The sequence below is a fragment of the Poeciliopsis prolifica genome, unplaced genomic scaffold (assembly GCF_027474105.1).
Source record: "Poeciliopsis prolifica strain line A6 unplaced genomic scaffold, Auburn_PproV2 SCAFFOLD017, whole genome shotgun sequence".
NCBI classification, from domain to species: domain Eukaryota; kingdom Metazoa; phylum Chordata; class Actinopteri; order Cyprinodontiformes; family Poeciliidae; genus Poeciliopsis; species Poeciliopsis prolifica.
The window spans coordinates 6,398,415-6,418,525 of record NW_026562392.1 but is presented as its reverse complement, the minus strand read 5'-3'; the positions used below and the strand labels follow the sequence as shown (position 1 = coordinate 6,418,525).

Genomic DNA, 20,111 nt, shown 5'->3' with positions numbered 1-20,111 from the left:
AAAAAATTATATCTATGTGTCTCAATCTGTGAAGACACAAAAATGCTGTTTGAGTCACTCATGTGGGACCAGTTAAAATCACAGGCAGAAAAGCAGTAATTGTAGCTATTAATGAAATCCGGTCCATGATTTCCTGTCAACAACAGCATGACAGAAACACTTACAATATCGAACCAGATCCCAGCCACATGCCATGTTCTGTCTTACAGTGGAAGTCATTTTTGTGCAGTATTTAATTCAAATTTTCTGCATTCAAAATAGCCTTTGGGCTTGTGCGGCTGGTCGGGCTACATGTAAAACGCTTCATTTGAATCTTTGAAAGCAAATAAGAAAGCAATTGTCATTTGCTTACAAAAATGTTAAATTAATGTGTTTTAAACAAACCAAAAATCGATTGAAATGTCAAATTTGGTCTGAATCCTCAAAATCAATCCAAAATAAATGTTAACAGACATAAATGTGTGTAACAAAATTTGTCAAAGGCAGATGATTTAAAGAGAATGCTCCTTCTCACTGCTAGGATTGTTTATTATTAACATTTGGTTGTGTGTCACTTACCAGGTAGATCATCGTCAACCAAACAGGAGGCATGAAAGTTGAGGCAGAAATCTGACCTGAATTAGTACGGCTTGTTTTAATAAATTGATTTTCAGTTGTATTGGATGTATTTAAAGGCAATTCTTCAAGCATGTCACCACTGCTAGTGCCTCATAAATGTTGATAAATTGAGCTAAAAATTGCAGGTTAGATGTCTAAAACTATCATATTAAGAATATATCCTAATTATTCCACTTTTCTGGGTTTCATCTTTCTGCCTCCCAGTTCTAATTTGTCTGTTTGATCTCATTTTTGGTTCTCAAGATGCCAAAACAACATAGGACACATTATTGGTTTTCTCCTTTAATTCAGTCAACATTACAGCTATCATATATCTAATCATCACACTAATATTCTAAGAATACAGAGGGTGCAAAAATAAAATAAAATAAAAAATAGGTACACTCGAGATTCAAGACGGAGTTACAAACTTTAGTTTAATGCTTAACGTTCATTCATACAATTTTAATTTGGTTTAGTTGAATTCAAATAAACTGTTGATTTCAGTCCTGTTCTATTCAAATCATTTCCCTTCAGGTCATTTAACTTTCAGACGAACTCAATGGGTTTTGATTCAGTGTAGTCAAACTAAATTAAACTTAACTGAGTTGTATTTGATAAAGCTGAAATCTGCACACAATAGAAACAGCCAGGCTCACTTGAGAGAGATGAAGTCACCATAACATGCACATATCGGAGTGTCCAATGAGGATGCATGCTGGAAGAACATGAAAAGTTATTGTTGCAGAAAGTTTTTCCCGCTGCGCCCCAGAGCGGTCGTATGACAGAAACCAACGGGTCAAATTTAATGGCATAAGTCAAGCTTGCTCCCAATGAATGTTCATCCAAATGATCCTTCTCAGCCCTGAAATCAGCCTAAATACATGCATGTGATATGACCTCTCTGATCTTCCTGTGTGAATTACGAAACTGGCATTTTGGACATGTCTGAACTTTTCTAATAAACTCGATTTGTCTATCAGAACAAAAGCCTGCGTATGCAGAAAGCAAGATTGGACCTATCCGAATCTAGAGTGCAGAGGCCAGCACATTTTTATCCCGATTTGCAACTTTTTCGTGAGAGCAGATGAAGTTTCTTCTTTCTGAGCAGTCCCTGCTGGTCCTGTTAGGTGTGCTACATTTGGAGACGGTCCCGCAGTGTCTCCGCTGGTTCGGACAGTCCGGCAGCATCTCCTGGTGGTCCAACGTCTTTCCGTCCGACCACCACCACTCCCCTCCCAGAAAACGCAGTCCTGTCCAAACCTGGTAGAGTTGAAGAATATTGAAATGAACTCGCACACACTGCAAAAACACAAAATATTAGCAAGTGTTTTTGGTCTAGTTCCTAGTGCAAATATCTACGTGGACTAGAAGAACGACAAAACTAACTTACATTTTTCAGCAAGAAGCAGGACCTTGTTTTGAGTCAATCATTTTTGTAATATTGAAAAAAAAAATACTAGTTTCAGCGGCAGATAATTTCACTCACTATTTAGAAAAAATGTCTTGTTATAAATGAAATAATCTGCCAGTGGAACCAGTTCTTTCTTTCATCAATATTAAACTGACTTAAAACAGGCTCCTATACTGAAAAGTTACCTTTAAGTTAGTTTCATATTATTTTAGGCGTACTAAGATATTTGACCTTGAATCCAGACCAGTGTAGCTACTCGTGTTGAAAATGTTACGGTTTTGTGCGAGAAGTTCCAGACCTCGTCTGTGGTGGCTCTGTAGATCCGGTCGCTGACGTAGCCGTAGTCAGACGAGTTGGTAACGCTCAGGAGGTCGTATTTGAAGGTAGCGTTTGTCATTTCCCTGCAGTGACTCAGAGCATCCTCCCATGTTTTGTTCTCTGTCACCACGACCAGGTTGTCAGCGTAGCAGATGAAGGGCCTCTGTAAAAAGCACTGGATGCCCTCCCACTGTTTGGTCAGGCTGTTGTAGGAGCCACAGCTGCCGCCGAGTCCAGGCGTAAAGCTTCCGTTGCAGCTGGCGGAGACGTCATCACCCGTCAAGCCTTCACCAGTTCTGAAGAAAAAGACAGAAATGGTGTGAGCGTTATCTTCAGCATTTCATCATGTTTTATGTCATCGAATGGAAACTCACTTCACATTGATCCACCTCCAGACCAATGACTCCTCAGGATCCTCGTGCAAACCAATCCAGACAGTAGTGAAGCCTCTTTCCAGCAGCCACGTCGTCAGCAGGTTTGGGTCCACCGTGTTCCAGGTGACCATGTCTATATGGTACTTCTGGCAGTACTCTCTTGCTGCCTCCCATGTCAGCTTCTGAGGAGGAAAGTAAATGGTTATTTGAACCTCAGCTTCCATCCAGGCCACAGCGTTAAAGAGGAGGAGAAGCATGAGAGCAGAGCAGCCTTTCCTCCCCATCTTTACTCCTGTTGTCGCATCAAGTCAGACGTGTCGGTGCTGTCATTTTATACCAGCGTACAGGTCAGTGTCACTTAGACACACCTCAATGCATCCAGCAGAGCAGTGACATCGCTTCCTCGCCTGCTTTTGGAGGGAAATCACGACAGAAGCAACATTTACATGGGTACAACTTTTGACTTTAGGACGACAGCGTGGATTAAAATTGGACCCTTCTCCAGATTTCACCGGTGCATTTCTAAATGAATAACCAGGAATAAACAGAATTGGTTTTGATTTTGAGATGAATAAAAACAAATTTATTTCAATCAAGTTGTAATGCGGTCTTACAAGATTGTCAAAACTGACTTTATTGCATTTTATTCAAATCATCCCAATTGAAAATCGTTTGTGTTGAAAGCTTCACATCCCGGTAGCTTCATTAGAGTTTGTCACAAACCACTCGAGATTTATTTATTTATTTATTATTATTATTATTATTATTATTATTATTATTATTATTATTATTATTATTATTATTATTATTATTATTATTATTATTATCATTTCATAGGATTGAGCAACACAAATTAGTGCAAATCTGTAAGGTGGATGGAGAAGGAAACATGGCAACCTTTTGATGCAGCCACATTTGTTTGGGGGGGTTATGTCTGTAACAGCTTTATAATTATGTGGGTTATGTTTTTTGACAACTCGCTCAGCATTGTTGGTATGGAGGGTGCCTGTGAACATCAGATTCTAATTTGGACTTTAACTAGGCCCTTCTAACACATGCATGTGGTCTGAACCGTACTATTGTAGCTGATGTTCCTGTGGCAAGGTGAACTTTCCCCCGAGTCTCAAGTCTTTTTCAACATGGGATTGAGTTCGCTATGAAGGAGTGTTCTCAAGGCAACAAAAATGGTTGCACACCGTTTTATTCAGAGGGCTGAATAGATATTCAATCGAAATTTTATTTGATTCTTTTGTGAGCCTATCAGGTAATATTCCATTAAAGCCAGAAATATGTGAAACTTGTGGTGTAATGTGACAACATGTGAAAGAAAGGAAAGTGTTCAGGCTGTACTGAAACCTTGGTACTGTAAATAAACAGTACCAACTAACTCAACCGTAATGTGATCAGATGACTGAAAACACTTCAAAGACAAAGTTTACAATGATTTCATTCTTTAAGTTGGTTAAAACAATCAAGTACCTACAAACTGATGACAGACTGGTCCCTCTGATCACAACGATGGTCAGCAGCATTGGAATTAAAAGCATCAGAGGTTTTTGCTTCAATACAATAATATTGAATATTCCAATACAGCAGGTGGACACTGCATATCTATTACATTCCAACTTGTGCATTAGAGGCACGCCAGAGAGATTATAGAGCTCAGCATGTAAACAGCAACGTCTATAATAGGCAAAGAGAAGTTAAGTCAATCAAATCTTGAGCATTTGTTAAAAGGCTGTCTTCCTCCATATTTGATTCAAATTTACCTAATTCGACGTATAGCCTTTGAGATCTGACGGTGATATCAGGCTACATGTAAAACACAGGATTTGAATTTTTCAGAAGACACGCGATGATCGAGTGCCTCATTTGCTTTTATTGTAATCAGGAAGTTTAGATTGCATGAAAATGTTGTAGAAAATACTAGAATAAGTGCACTGTTTACCAAAGAACTGTTGCAATAATTAAATTAGACCATTTGTGGTTTTGAATTTCATATGGTGTGTGTATGGTGGTGTTTGTCATTTTGGACATCTCTTCAAAGTTCTACGATTAAAATTAATTAAAATTAAAAACAACAACTTTTCCCTACTTTTTAATCTAAGTAGGGAAAATACACCTAATTAACGTTAAAAAAAATGCTAGTACCTTCTCATTAGTACAAATAGGACCAATAGTTTATATAAATATATACATTAAGCTTGTTTGATCTGTACAGAAACCTAAAATCCAGGCACCTATTTCTGATGATGCCAGCTTCATCATCCGTTGCTGTCTGATGTAATACCTCCTTCATCCAGCAGGTGGCTCTGTTGGTCACAAACAGCCCACACATGATCCTTCATATTACCAAGATTTAAGGCCAAAACACAAAGTATCTAAGGGAAATAAAGTAAAGGGGTTTTCCACCGGGTTAGAGTCCTCACTCTATGACTATTGTCAGAAAATTAAAAAAAATAATTAACCAAAGCAAATACCTTTTGTTTTTGTAGTCTTGTAGTCAGTATAAACATTTTCTAAGTATATATTAACATATTGAAAGTTGTATTTTCTTATATATTTTGGATTATACTACATTTGGTGATGAGAGTTACAACATGGCCTTAAAATATATTTATTTATGAAAAGGTCCACTGTTTATAAAGGTAATTCTAGGTATTGGATCTTCACAACATTAAGACTTTCCAGGTGTTGCGTAAAACAGATGAAACTTGTTTGTGTGCATCAGCCACCACCGTTAGAGGAACTTTTATTGGATCAGTGGGTTTTGGCTCCACCTGTCGGTGTTTCTCCAGTATTGCAATTTAAACCTCTGAGGAATGTAGACCAAAATAAATACATTCATCCATAAATACATATTTAGGTGCAGGTAGCAAGTACAGGGTTACATAGAGCGGCTGTTTCCTTCAGAACTGCTTTGTGTTGTGGAGAATCTGAGTCTTATGGTCTATAATCCTAACCGGAAGCAGCCAGATGAAGATGGGTTAGTGTTAACAAGTATGGACAGGAGAGCCTAATGAGGTGGGTGTGCAGGCTGTGTTGAGAAATTAAGTACAATAATTACCTTATAAAAGATATTCAGCTGTTTGAGTTTATACTTGAGGCTATGCTTTTGTTTTTTAACCTCTTTCTGGTGTGTAATTTAAAAAAACAAAAGTAAGCCATACTTTGCAATCAAACTGTTACTTCTGCAAAGGTTTACAAGTTTAAAATACTTTTGAAAAAGTGTGTTTTACTTCTACCTGATGGTATTTTATAAATGAGCTATTCTCAATCAAATGGATCCTCTCTTAGCTGATTGGCTGGCCAGAAAATGGAAGCCTGAAGGAATAACTTGGCACTTTTAATAAATTATCGTCCATCATCTTTAAGCTTTCCTGGATTTGTTTGGCGTATTTAGGCATTCAGCCACAACATTTGCTTTAAACTCTGCATCTTTTAGCCCTTTCAGTCAATTTTACACACAAACTAAACATTTAATCCATTCTAAAGAAATGAAGCTGGACCATGACAGAGGAGTTGAGGGTTTTTTCAAACTTTATTTTGTCATCTCTTGAATCATAATTAGAGTAACAGTAGGTCTGCCGCTCAGGTTCCTCCTTCCTCTGGTGACGAAGCTTTTAAAATCACACTAACAGTGAGATGGATACAGTAGTTACCATAGTACTCAGTCATAATTACACATCTAAATCAGCCGTGGGAGTAGGAGAAGGGGAACACGGACACAAATACTTTCACTGAATCGTCGCCTTGTCATTAAAGGAAAACACAGATGAACTCAAAACACTCAAACACACATTTGCTGCTGCCTACATAAACTGTAGTAGAGCTACAGGGGTTAAAGATGCTATGATTTGGCTATGGATGGGGCTTTAGTGTAAAAGAGAAGGGAAGGATTCATGATGGTTAGCGGTGGTCCCTTTGCTCACTTCCTCTCAGGACAGGAAGTGTCTACTCCTTAGAGTACATGTACAGCAGCAGGTCAGCGACACGGTTGCTGTAGCCGTACTCATTGTCATACCTGCAAGGAAAAACAAAGGTAAGTAAAAGTTAACTTTAATTTTTTAGTTTATTTCAGTGCATCTCATAGGTTAGGAAGGGTTCTTGCTCCACAGGCTTTATGTTAGAAACTCACCAGGAAATGAGTTTGACAAAGTTGTCGTTGAGGGAGATGCCGGCGCCAGCATCAAAGATGGAGGAGTGGGTGTCTCCGACGAAATCAGAGGACACAACCTGGCAAACGCCAACGTTGTAGATTAGAAACAGACCTCAGTTTTATATAAATAAAAAGCTAAAGGTTCAGGAAAATACCTGGTCTTCAGTGTAGCCCAGCACTCCCTTCATGGGTCCGTGTGCGGCCTTCTTGACGGCCTCCTTGATCTCGGCGTAGGATGCGGACTTGGACAGACGGCAGGTCAGGTCCACGACGGACACGTCCGCCACTGGCACCCTGAAAGCCATTCCTGTCAGCTTGCTAGAAGAAGAGAACGAGAGAAAGATTAGAGCCTGTTGCTTTGTTGCTTTCAGACAGAATTAGCAGCAGAGCAGTCGTGTACCCGTTGAGGTCAGGAATGACTTTGCCCACAGCCTTGGCAGCGCCGGTGGAAGCTGGAATGATGTTCTGGTGGGCGCCGCGGCCGTCACGCCAGGCCTTGGCGCTGGGGCCGTCCACTGTCTTCTGGGTGGCTGTGTATGCGTGAACTGTGGTCTGCAGAAGGCAGAATTACACTGGGTGAAGGACTGACGCCTTTAAGATAACCAAAAATATATAAATGCACCACAATATCCTGATAACACAGATTTAGGGTAAATTATCACTAGTCTTGTTTAATCAAACTAGTCTGTTCAGCTGGAAAGTTCAGTGTGTTTTGGGAGGTGTGTTTGTTTCTTTGTTTATTGGTGCACATTAAAGTTTGATTTGTCCGCATCAATCAAACTTTTAAACGGCCCAAAAGCTTACAAACCCAGATCTGGGTTTTGTTGCAATCAACTCTGGCGCGGTTCCACTACATATGTGAACACCAAGCAGATGGAAAACCACTCCGGAAGCAGAAAGTGGACTATGGCAAAGGGGGTTCTGGGTAAATGCCACCAAAACACACAAATCTAACGCTACCAGAAAAATTTGGCTCATAGTCTTTGATCAAACACTAAAAAAGATATTCAACAAAAGCTAAAATCGGTTGCCATTCCGTTTCTGTTCCCATTTTGCAAAAAACAAATTTGTGCGCAGTGTCTTTTGTGCGCAGTGTCTTTTTCTGCAGTTTTTATGCCGTTCTCTTCGGTGGTTTTTGGTGCAGTGCCACCGCAGGCGAATGGGGGAACTGGTACTTCAATCAGCTTGGATCATTTGACACAGTGCAATGTGACAACTAACGCACCGGCTGAAAATTGAACAAATATTGCAACTTTTGTCCCCAAACAAACCGAGTTTTCCAGACCATCTGGTGTTTCTTACCATGAGAGCCTCCTCGATGCCAAAGTTATCGTGGATGACTTTGGCCAGGGGAGCCAGGCAGTTGGTGGTGCAGGAGGCATTACTATGTAAAAACAGATAAAAACTCATCATTACTCAGAAAGGCTTATAAAATACTGCAAGCTGGAAATAAAATTCAAAGGGATCGTTACCTGACGATGGTCATGGAGGACGGGTCGTATTTGTCCTCGTTAACTCCCATAACAAACATGGGGGCATCAGGTGAGGGGGCGGACACGACCACGCGCTGTGCACCCCCCTGGATGTGAGCCTGTGACGAAAACACAGGTTAGAAAGCGAGGAGTCATCCCTCCACGCCGTGTGTAATCCGCTGAGCGTTTCTTTGTGTGTACGTACGTTGGCCTTCTCCAGGCTGAGGAAGACTCCAGTGGACTCGACGACGTATTTGGCGCCAGCGCTGCCCCAGGGGATCTCAGCAGGCTTCATACTGGAGGAAACATAGGAGACAGAGACAAATGAATGTGTGTTGGCTCCATCCGTGTGAGAAAAGTAGATCCTGTCCACTGTAATGTAGCATTCAGGTCCTTGGTATGTAAATTGACAGGAAGGTTTTATGTGTCGTGAAGCTGGAATGTCTCCTCTCTAACCATCCTGCCGGTTTTCCCATCGCCACAGTTGAGACTCTGAAACACAATGAGCTAAACCAACAGCTGCCGCAGACAGTGAAGCAGAAAGCCTCATTCCGAAGCCAGGAATTCGCTCATACACATAAAAAAACAAGACAAAATTCACACAAAAATGTGTCTAAGACAATAACCGTCTTCATAATCACACTGTATGAAACATCACATCAGCCTCCTGGAATCTGCAGATGTCAGGAAGTCTGAAGGTTAATCAAGCGTCTTCACTTACCACTGAAAAACAGAGATGGCTTTTCCATCAACGTAGAGCTTGCCACCGTCATGGGAGACCTCGCCGTGGTAGCGGCCATGGGTGGAGTCGTACTTGAACATGTAGACCTTTGAAAGGCAGGGCAAGAAATGATGAGTGACGGTGAACCACAACGGTAACAATCACAAAGTCTTTTCTTTAGTTTCTGGATCAATAATCATCATTGGATTCAGACTCTGACGGTGTCTTTGCTTCCTGTTGTGCATGAAATCAGCCTGTCTGGGTGTCATGCTGCCTTGGTGCCACAGCTGGATGGCATGTGTGACATCAAAACCTTCAATCCAGGGTAGTTACTGAAAGTCTAGACCTCCAGTTGCTTTAACAAGCTTAATCACATTAAATCGCCTCTCAATCCTTTCATTAAGAAACCGACATATAACTTTCTGTTCTTCCCTCGACTGAGAAACGTTTTTGTTCTCTGCCGCCAGCTTAACTAACAATGCAACATCACATCGCTGAAGTTACCGCTCAGATATTCTGGTTTTATGTTTTAAGTTTAATTGAATAGACTAAGTCTTGCAATCATTTTCTATGTTCAGCATTTTCACGTTTTGGCCACAACTTCCCCAGATGGTAATTAGTGAAGATGTGTTTCTAATCTTTTTTTAAAACACTTTTTAATTGTATTAACTTCTATTTTTCTTCTTGCTTTTTCTGTTTGATTCGGAATGATTGTTATTATTACTTGCCAAAACATGTTCATTGTTCATTCCGCATGCCATCATCATTCCTTCTTCCACTATTCACACACACACACACACACACACACACACCACACACACACACACACACACACACACACACACACACACACACACACACACACACACACACACACACACACACACACACACACACACACACACACACACACACACACCTGCCCCCTCCCTACATTAAACATTACTTCTTCAGATATGTCTCAAAATAAAACGTAAGATTTTTTTTCACACCAGATCTGATTTTAATCTCTTTTTTTTTTGCTCATTTTCTATTCTAATATTTTCAAAATAAGGCTTTTATTTCTACCATCCCTTCTGTGAGTTGTATGAGGATTAAGGCCAGGCACAACATTCCTTGTTTATCTTCCATGTTGGAGTTCTCATAAAATTATGACTTTTTTTTTGCATTATTCCAACTGTATTATCATAAGATTCCTTCCTATAACAAAATATATTATAGCCTGGCCCTAATACGACCTGCATTGAAAGTCCAAATAAATATAAATAGAAGCTGTTAAACATGCTTGTCAAACAAGATGGTGGCCTTGGGCATGGTGACTCTTAATCTACAGAAGCCCAAAAGATGCATTGGTGCAAAAAAAACAAAAAAACTTGATTTTCCAAAAAACATTTAAGCTTCAAATCCAAAAAAATAATTAATGATTAAAATTGCACATTCCTAGTTCTTAACAAACATTTGGACTCCTTCTTCCCGGGCTGGCAGCAGCTAATCTGACCTCTGACCTCAATCTGTCCCTCGGTCACGTCTCTCTCCTCATCCTCAGACGATGAATCCTCTGAATTGCTAATTCTCCCTCCTTCTCCAGCCCTGAAGCTACTCCAGCAGTAGAAGGTTGTAGGGTAAACACATCAGTAAGTTTGACATATTTCTCTGTGTTTTTCTGAGCACTTTGTTCTCACCGTTAAATAAGTTTGTCTGAATTCGACCAGCGGCCGCACTAAGTATGTTGCTCTTCCACATCTCTGCTTTAACACAACATACAGTAACCCAACAAGCACAAAGCTCTCTCACCATGTACTGCAGGTCGATGAAGGGGTCGTTGATGGCCACGACTCTGATGCCCTTCTGGAGGCATGCCCTCAGGACCAGGCGGCCAATGCGACCGAAGCTGCAGAGATGGACAGATAGATATCAAACACCAATTTTTAAATCTTTATCAACATTAAATAATAGTTGTCATGAGACATATGTACATCATACTCAAACGTCATGCTAAAAGCTAAACTCAACTGTGAATTTAAAGACTTTCCCTGATGTTGGGGACAAACGTTGAGAAGTGACCGTCATAGTTGACCGTGTGCTTTTCCTGACAGTCATTTCTGATCCTGTTTATAAAACATCAGATTGAAACTCACCCATTGATTCCAACACAGAGGTCTGACATGGTTGCTGTTGTTTAGGGCCTGTGGAGTTTCCTGCACAACAAAACAAACGCCGGTCAGAATCAACACAAGCCACATGATTGACGTAAACTAACCTCTGACGAAAAATGTCAACATTTAACAGCAATTTGGAGTTTAAACATCAGACAACAGGAATGACAAAAACAAAAACAAAAAAACAAAATGATTTGTGAGGACTTTAACAATGGGGACTATTTTAAACAAGTTTAGCTAATCAGGTCGGACTGGTAAATTGTGTTGCTACCAACCCATAAACTCCCGTTTTATACACAACAAGCCGGAATAATATTATGATAAAATAGCCACATTGTCCATTTGTGAAAATGTAGAAAATTGGATTTGTTTATATAAAATCTATATTTTTCTGTGATCAGGCAGGTTGAAACTCCACAGATTAAACTTAGAGAGCCAATAGCATATGATGAAGTTGTCATCATATCTCTAAAAATAATTTCTGCAATCAAGCACAAGAATGTGGATTAGAAAGGAGCCATGCAGAAATCTTCCTTTCATGTCATTTCTGATGAAAATATAGCACCTGAAGTTTCTCTGTGCTACAAGTGACCTGAGGACAGAAGGCAGCAGCTAAAACCTCTTTACAACCAGATTCTCCGGCTTTGGTTGACATCAACAAAGGAGGTAAAAATACAGGCCATTAAAATCTGCGTTTCCCCAGCCTGCTCTGCTGAGGCGTGGAGGAGCTGCACCATGCAGCGACATGTTTAGAAAACAAAGGGATCCGAAGGCCGGGAAGAAGCGGCTGGTATGCAACGCAGCAGAGATGCATCCGCCAGCCCAGCAGAGGGGAAGGTCTGGCTGTGACACAACTATTCGACCTCCTTTTCCTCGCCGTTTCATGCAGCTGATTTATCTGCAGGCTCAACTACCTTTATGTCCATTTTGTTTAAACTCTAAGCAGGACTGCATCTGCTTGAAACATGGAGATCGTTACATAATCTGATAAGTATTCATGGTATTCCTTAATATTTATGCTTATGAGTTAAATACTGATGATTATAGTAGATGACAAAAGTTTGAGGAAATCATGTGACCGCTTGCGACCCATTTTGGGCTAAACGTATGAAATACTGCAGTGCAGCAACAGCTGAAAATGAAATGCACCAATAAATTGACCAGAGTCTGTGAATCAGCCAGTTTGCCTTTATCTTTAGATCAAATTATTTAAAATCTTTGGGGGTTCCCCCCCCCTCCCTCTTTTTATTAATTGCATCAGAGAAGCCCATCATTTCTGATACCCTTTGAGTTTAGTAAAGATTCATCTATCGAAGAACCTGAGTTATAGTTTACAGAATAAAAACTAAGTCATTTAAAATAATAATGAGCAGGTCAGACAGTTCAGAAAACTGAAAACCAGCTTGAAAGTGCCTGATTAGAGCATCTGTAACAGGAAACCATATTAATATATAAACAATATGTGTCCAAAATACTTCAGCTTTGTGTGTGTGTGTGTGGGTGTGTGTGTGGGTGGAACAGGTAAGGTGGCACCGGCTTGTCATTTTCAAGCTACTCTAATCTCCTAATCTGTTGTGTGTTGAGGCATTGGGGACAAGCTGTCAATCCCCTGAAATGCATTGTGGGAGTACTTTAAATAGACTGCAGGGGTAACCAGATTACAATTCATGAATTTTACCTCACAGAACAGTACAAACAGTGATGCTGATGATATCTGGAGTATCCTGTGACTGGGATGACAAGATTACTGTACTTTTTCACACGAGTCAACTATTGAACTGCTATTAACTATTATGTTTTGTCTGATTGATCCAAAAGGCTCTTTATGATCTTGTTTCTGTGCTTCATTGTGTTTTTTTCTTCAAGGTAGAGCAGCCATTTTATGTTCTGCAGCCAGCATCCAAAACACAAGGTCACTAAAGGAGAGACAAACAGGTGAGTGTGTGTGCAACGTGACAGATCTGTTTCCACTTTGTGTTTTCACAAAATTCAAGGGTTGAAGGCTGTGATCTGCTTCCTCTCCTCCTGCATGAATACTAACGTATCACTTTTCTCTGCACAGAAGCAGTTGCACTGGGTTCCCAGAACAAAATGGCCGTCCTGCTGACAACCGATCCAACAGTGTGTGGTCCGTTCTGCATCTTAAAGCAGGTGGAAATTTCTGCTAAACAAGAAGATGAATCTCAAACATGTGGCTCCAGATGTGGAAAATGTCATAATTTCACGGCCTCCCTGATGAAGCGACACGTCGAGGCACGTCATGTAAACCTGCACACACTTGACGAAACAATCCCGTTCGTGCCCTTCAGTGTTGCCCCGAGGCTGCTTGAGGGATTGGCAAATGGAAAGGCGCAGAGGAAGGAGGATGGACGCTGCATTAGTTTGTAAGTGGTTTGAGAAAATGGACAAATTTCTCAACTAAGAGACAGTAATTGCAAAAACTAGAAGCATAAATGCAAATCTCTTTAATAGGGTAGGAAGGGAGTTTTGTTTTGCAGAAAAGTTTCTCATATCATGTTTGCATGCAGGCAATTAATGGTGATTACCATTAATTATTTTTTACTTTTAAAGTCATCTTGAAAACCTCAAATGAAACCTAAACGTAAATCAGATTTGCAAGTGGTGTAAACTGTACTTTATTTCTATTTAAAATCACATTTTTTCTGCCCTGATGGCTCAACTTTATAAGAGTTTACTAAACTCAGCTAGTTAGGAGCATATGTCTCGATCCATAAATGAGAATAAGCTGGTAATTAAACTTAACCAAGGTTAAGGAAGCTTAAAATATAAATGTATTCCAGATTTTATGTAGTAGGCAGATATAAAAGGTTTCAAGGGTTATCTTCACTTTAACTTCACCCTGAAGTTGTGCCTCTTTTCAACAGACGGCACAGTTAGCCGCAGTCTGGTGTTCGGACTGCACTCACTGAACCCCTCACAGAGACACCATTGTGCGGCGGGGAGTAGTGAGGTAACGCACTAATGGCTGCAGCTTCCAGTCTGGTGGCACTCATTAATATGTTAGAAGGGGAAGCAATTAAAAAACAGGACATAGTAGCAGAACTCCACAAGATATAACCTGTTATTACTATTGTTTGTTTGGGAGTTTCCTCGATAAGGAAGGACAGGAGGGTGAGGAAAAAACCTTCAGTTCAGGTTTTCAATGAAGGTGGGTCTGGAAAATAAAACAAAGCTTCAAACCTACCTGAAAGTAGGTTCAATTAAATGATTAAGGTATTAAAAAAAGAGACGTAACTACTCCAACATGACCTCTCTCATGACCCCAAATCCAGACACAATCATTAAAATTCAGTGAGCCCCGATAGCTTGAATTCGACCCCTCAGCGGCCGCCGAGTCTGATTCTCTTGTTTTTTGCACAACCTCCCCTCCCCCAGGCTCTGGCCCATTTTCAGCTGACACACAGCAGGGGGGAAGAACTCCAGGGACCACTGGGGGGAGGAATGACTCATAACCAGTGACCAAAAAAGGTTACATTCACCAGACTGCATCAGGTGGTCCAGATTTTAAAAACTGCAAGCGCGAGAGGATCAGAGACGAACATGATGCAGGACTTTCACTGCACTCATTTCCTGCAAACCCTTACTCATTCCCTAGTTCATCAAGTTGCCTCTTTTCTCAGCTTTGCCTCAGTTTATGCACTGGTTGGAGATTTCACAAGGGTGAGCAAGTTGACCGAGTGCATCCTCACTTTCCCGCACCAGAGCGCCCCACCCCCCAGCCTTCCTCCTTGGTCCGCCCTTGGCTATTCAAACCTTCCCCCAGCTTCCTATTCCTCTGTCACACCTTCTTTCTCCTCAGTGTTTTTCCACTGCAGTGGGTCGATTGGCTATTCTGCAACGTCTCTGTCCAATTAGGTAATGTCTTTTCCTCCGACCCGCCTCTTTCGGAGTTTTGGAGTCCGATTTTTCTTTTTCTGTGCAATAAAAAGGACTTTCCTTTAACTTGCAATTTCTCTCACTTCCTCTTCAGCACCATGTCTGCTGCTTGCTTTTTTAGATTCGCACTTTAGAGATGTCTCTCTGTGGCGCTGAATGAGTCACTCAAATGTTCATTATCATCACATCACTTGTCTAAAATATGCGAACACACTCAATCTTCACAAGGAAGCATCTGGCTTTTTACTGCCCCCACATGGGCTGTGTTTCCTGCTGTAGTGAACTGTTGCTACAAATATTGGTTAAACCAGACTGGCACAATACTAAGAAAAATCAGATGTTGCACCATAATACTGTAAATTAAATTTGTTTTAAATTAAAAAAAAAAATGCTACAACATCCAGACAACTCTGCAGATGTGACGTGTAACAACACAGAAATTCAGGAAGAGGTATACGTGGCAACTAAGCAAAGGAAATGAAAGAATATGTGCAACAATGTGATGTTTCTCACAGTTCTTTGTAACTTTGCAGGCTAATTTGGAGTATTCCACTGATAGGATTTCATTGAGCTACGACGCCATGTCTGAACCTTCTTTTCTGTGGGATGGCTCATTTTCAACAAGTGGTGACAGCTAGGCAAAGAATGCTGAGTCATTCTGAGTATTTCTTCCTCTCACACAAATCCGAGCCAGCGACCGGTTTGTAGGCGCCGCTGCATGATCAAACTGGACACTCATACTAACCAAACCACCACTCAGTGGGGAAAGCGTAGTTATTCTAGAGCTAGCTCAGAGGGAATGAATGAGTCAGGTATGTAAATGACCATGAGTAGGAGGTGTATCTGAGAGCCACGTTCTGAAACTTGTTCAGATGGAAACTAAAGCTAAACCTAGGCACTTTCTTGGTGAGGAACAGCAAAACCTGTCTTTTACTGTAGACAGCATGAGAAAAACCTCATCGCCACCTTTCATCCGGCTGACCAGCAGAGAGCAGCAACTTCAGGGCCATCATCATTGCTGTACCCTATGCTTTTTGCAGCAAGTCTTTAGCTGACAGGAGGAGATGTGGGAAAAACACATGCACTTATAAGAGCCTGAGATAACTTGGTACCAATAACCTGCCATGTCTGGCAGGGACTATTCACATTCTTCAGGACTTGCCTCATTGGCTAACAGGCTAATTAGTAGTAGTCAGAAGGTATTTGTAAGTTTGTAGCATTTTCTTAAGTATAATCAGTGAGCTAACACAAACTGTTAGCTCTAAGAACATGCTAATTATGTTCTCCTGAACATAATTAGCATGAGGAGCCAAATTAGCTAACATGACTTGTTAATATGACTAAAAATGACAAAAAGTTCTTGATGCAAATATGTTCTAATATTAATTTTAAAAAGCAGAACATTAAATATTTACTCAAAGAACGCCTGTTTATTTTTCACTACTACATGCTTAAGGCCTTTATAGTCAAGCTAGGTTATAGCTAATGCTAAGATGCTGCTTACTGCCTGCAACCTTCCCTTCAGTATGGTGTAAAGGTAAGCTCCGTCTCTGTGACCACAATGTGAAAAATACGAAGTTACTGAGATGAAAAACAAAACGTGGATTAGCATCAGTGAAGCAGCCTGGGCCTGGTTGTGCCCTTCATCATCTCCCGTCATGACCTTCAGCCAGCCTCACATGGCTGCATCTTCCTGTCAGCTACCAGAACCACACGTCACTGCGTCCCTTCTCTTCTAGGTTTCAATGCAGATCAAGTCAAGGCCTCGCCAACAGGTCCCGTCGAGCGTCGTGTCAAACTGCGGCAGAATCACGCGACACTGCGCCACTTTTTCTCTGCCCCGCGGTAGCGTCACAGGAGGACAATAGCACGAGTTTTAACCAGCTTTTCACCCCCGATACACCAAGTTATTCCTGTTCACTTTGTTTCCCATTCATCCCTCGAGTGTTTGGCGTCGTCAGACTTCATGGAGAGGAGCAGAGCAGACACGTAGCTCCATGCATTCATCCCAGTACCAGAGTCATCACGCACACGTGAAACAATATGACCATGAAAGCAGCCTGTGGGATTCTCCATCATATTTTTTTTTTCTTTTTTAATAAAACTCAAGTGTTTCAGTATTTTTCCCCCCGCTACACTAAGGGAGAAATACAGCTTGGTTTTCGGATTACATAACATGGAGTCCAGCCTACTTCCGCAGAAGTGACGCTGCGAGCTGACAAAGTCACGCAGTCTCCCACATTTCAACACTTTCTGTCTAAAATTGTCATAATTCCGCTTCCCACTAAGCACAATTCCCGGCGTGGCGCACTTTGAGCGCCAGCGATAACAATATGCAGCAAACCAACATAAGGACAGCCTCTCTTTCAGATTAAGAGGCCATTGCGCATCCCCTCCCATTCTCCAGTCTGTCTTCCTACAGGCATCGCTTAAAAGCAAAATGCGGACAGAAAAATGACTTAAACCACACAGCACTCCTTCACAACCCGTTCTGCACCGCAACACCTGATTTATTAACATTGGAAGTGGACGCGAACGCATCATGGCCATAAGCTTCCGCAAGTGACGTAGAACCTCCATGGCGACGTAAGTTCATTTATATTTGAAGGGTTTCGGACAAGAACGTTGACATAATGGAAATTATATGGAAATCTGTTTGGACATTTAGCTTAGAAACCCGAATAACACTCAGATATGAAGCCGCGGAGCTCAGACTCACCTCACTGCTGATGCTGCTTGAGTCAGTGTGCGCAGCTCGCCGTTCACGCTTCACGTTTTATACCGCCTGGGTCGCCATAGCGACGTGACGTCACTCCATCCGCTGCCGACGACATCCATTCTGAACGAGGGACTCCTCACGGCCTCTCTGCAGCTGCGATGGCGACCAGACTGATGGTCACCGGTGGCCTGGCTGAACTCATGTTCGCAGAACATCATCATCTAATAAAGAAAGCTGGGTTTTGTGATGACGGATTGTAAAATGAACCGCCGGCGATCAAAGAGACAGGATGCCAGAGACTGAATGATGTCATCTTCTCTCACATGCTCGTAATTACTAGTTAATGCGACCGAGTGCTAAGCACATAAAACCTGGAACCATCACTATCTGTAGACAGACTCAGGAACAGGAGATGCAGCAGCTGGGTGGTCGTCAGCAGGTTAGATCCTCTGCATTGCATCATACTGTTCAGGATTAAACTGCACGGTCAATTTAATCCTGACCCTATTTTGCCTATAGTTTCTTACACAGACCTTATATGCGGAATGTCTAATTTTCATTCCACTATGATAATTCTTCTGAATCTGATTCAATGAGTTGCAACATTTAATTTCCCTTTGGGATCAATCGGGTTTTTTTTCTTCTTTTTTTACATTCGGTCTGAATAATTAAAACCATTGCGCGTTGAGGAAATCAAAATTTGAATTTCCTCCTCCTTCACCCCCAGCGTCACCACACGTCAGACTCAGAGAGCGCGTACGTGAGGCAGGATGCGTACTTGTGGTGGAATATGGGGAATCCCTGCAGTGCAATTCACTGCAGAGTCCAACATTTTATAGCACGGCTCACCTTCTCCTGTTGTACATAGGAAACAAGTCCTCTCAACGCAATGGAAAAAAAATACAAATAAAAATAAAAAAGTCATAAATGTTACCTGTAGAGAGCTGCTTGTTTTTCTAAATTTGGGGTTTGACTCAGACTTCTCTATTTTATTACTGCCACCTACTGGCAAACAGCATAAATAAATTCATTTAAACACTGACAAACCCACGTGGCTGGCATTTAGCTGGCAATGCACACCACTTGATAAATATTCCTTAGTATTTTGAAAATGTTCATAATTCCAGTTTAAAAGTAAGACATTTAAATGTTGGGAGAAATTATGAATCATCTGCCAAAGTGCAGTGGTGGATTTTACAAAATACCTGTGGGGTTGTAAGAGAGGGGCAGCATATAGGTATTTGTTATCATTCTAGTTGTTTGTATTACATTGCGGTTGGTGCGACAAAACGCAGGACACATTGCACTGGCAGTCAGGTAAAGTTCAGAAAAAAAAATCAATCAAAATGTCCAATTCAGCCTAAATCATTCTGATTCATATTTAAGTCATAATTCAGTAATATTTCCATGCTGTGTGGACAGATTCAGCTGGATACTCTTGATGACATTCTCATCTCAACATTTAATGGATATATTCTTACACACAGCAACACTACGGATATTAAAGGTGACTTGCAGGAGATGCTGAAATGTGTGTGTGATGATGTATTTGGCCGTAAGTTTGTAAATAAAAACATTCAAAAAATTATGGGCACACAAAACACTTTTTTCACGTTTATTTTGTCCAACAACTAATGTGATTTAACTCGGTTGTATTCCAAACATGAAAAATCTGACTGAACTTAAATTCAGTAGCGGTTTCTAACGTGGACGACAAGGGCAACCGCCCAGGGAGCCATCTGGTTATGAAATTCCCCTTCGCTCTTACGGCCAAATACATCATCACACACACATTTCAGCATCTCCTGCAAGGCTACATGGGTACAGATGGCTGTACAAGTGCTTGAAAGATGGTGTGCATGCAAAAATGGAAGATATATTTGTTTGATTCTTGCAGGACCGTGCACATCATGCTATCTGCACAGCCTACCTTGAAAGAAAAGAAAAGGAAGGATTATGGTCTATCATATTGATAATGGAGATGAGGAAGCTGAAGTTGCCAAAGATTTGGATTTGCCACCTGCCAGAACTCAAAATGTCACATATCTGAATTAGCAAAAGATGAGAATTATTCATTTAGAGGGAGAGAAGGGCAAGAATGTTATGGTTAAGTTATTTCTTCTCTATATCTTATTTCCATCTACTATTTGTACCTATTTAACCATGCAAAGTCACAGGAGGACAGGTGTCTCTCTCCAGTATTCAGTGGCTGAGAGCTGGGGTACATCCTGGACACGTTGCAAATAACCATACAGATACATCCTCTTTCCTAAGGGCAATT

General features: G+C 41.1%; 2 protein-coding genes across 2 annotated transcripts; both read right to left on the bottom strand.

Moving 5' to 3' along the window:
• Positions 1 to 1,626: 1,626 nt before the first annotated feature.
• On the bottom strand, positions 1,627 to 2,987 carry LOC129367703 (macrophage mannose receptor 1-like). The gene is made up of 3 exons (XM_055042336.1): positions 2,704 to 2,987; positions 2,310 to 2,625; positions 1,627 to 1,860 (listed from the first exon to the last, which is right to left on the bottom strand). Exons 1-3 carry the CDS (start codon positions 2,985 to 2,987, stop codon positions 1,627 to 1,629), a joined length of 834 nt encoding a protein of 277 aa, XP_054898311.1.
• A 3,238-nt stretch (positions 2,988 to 6,225) lies between these two features.
• gapdhs (glyceraldehyde-3-phosphate dehydrogenase, spermatogenic) lies at positions 6,226 to 17,900 on the bottom strand. Its single transcript, XM_055042038.1, has 11 exons — positions 17,831 to 17,900; positions 11,194 to 11,253; positions 10,850 to 10,946; positions 9,056 to 9,162; positions 8,540 to 8,630; positions 8,335 to 8,453; positions 8,165 to 8,246; positions 7,263 to 7,414; positions 7,018 to 7,180; positions 6,842 to 6,939; positions 6,226 to 6,727 (listed from the first exon to the last, which is right to left on the bottom strand). Exons 2-11 carry the CDS (start codon positions 11,220 to 11,222, stop codon positions 6,658 to 6,660), a joined length of 1,008 nt encoding a protein of 335 aa, XP_054898013.1. The 5' UTR covers positions 11,223 to 11,253; positions 17,831 to 17,900; the 3' UTR covers positions 6,226 to 6,657.
• Positions 17,901 to 20,111: the final 2,211 nt, after the last annotated feature.

Excerpts from the sequence above, each read along its gene's own strand:
- LOC129367703 (XM_055042336.1), bottom strand. The coding sequence starts at position 2,987 with ATGGGGAGGAAAGGCTGCTCTGCTCTCATGCTTCTCCTCCTCTTTAAC. Across the intron at positions 2,626-2,703 it reads TGGAGGTGGATCAATGTGAA|AACTGGTGAAGGCTTGACGG; the intron begins GTGAGTTTCCAT and ends CTTTTTCTTCAG. Across the intron at positions 1,861-2,309 it reads ACAGAGCCACCACAGACGAG|GTTTGGACAGGACTGCGTTT; the intron begins GTCTGGAACTTC and ends CAACTCTACCAG.
- gapdhs (XM_055042038.1), bottom strand. The coding sequence starts at position 11,222 with ATGTCAGACCTCTGTGTTGGAATCAATGG. Across the intron at positions 9,163-10,849 it reads TCATCGACCTGCAGTACATG|GTCTACATGTTCAAGTACGA; the intron begins GTGAGAGAGCTT and ends TGCCTTTCAAAG. Across the intron at positions 8,631-9,055 it reads GCCATCTCTGTTTTTCAGTG|TATGAAGCCTGCTGAGATCC; the intron begins GTAAGTGAAGAC and ends TGTTTCCTCCAG.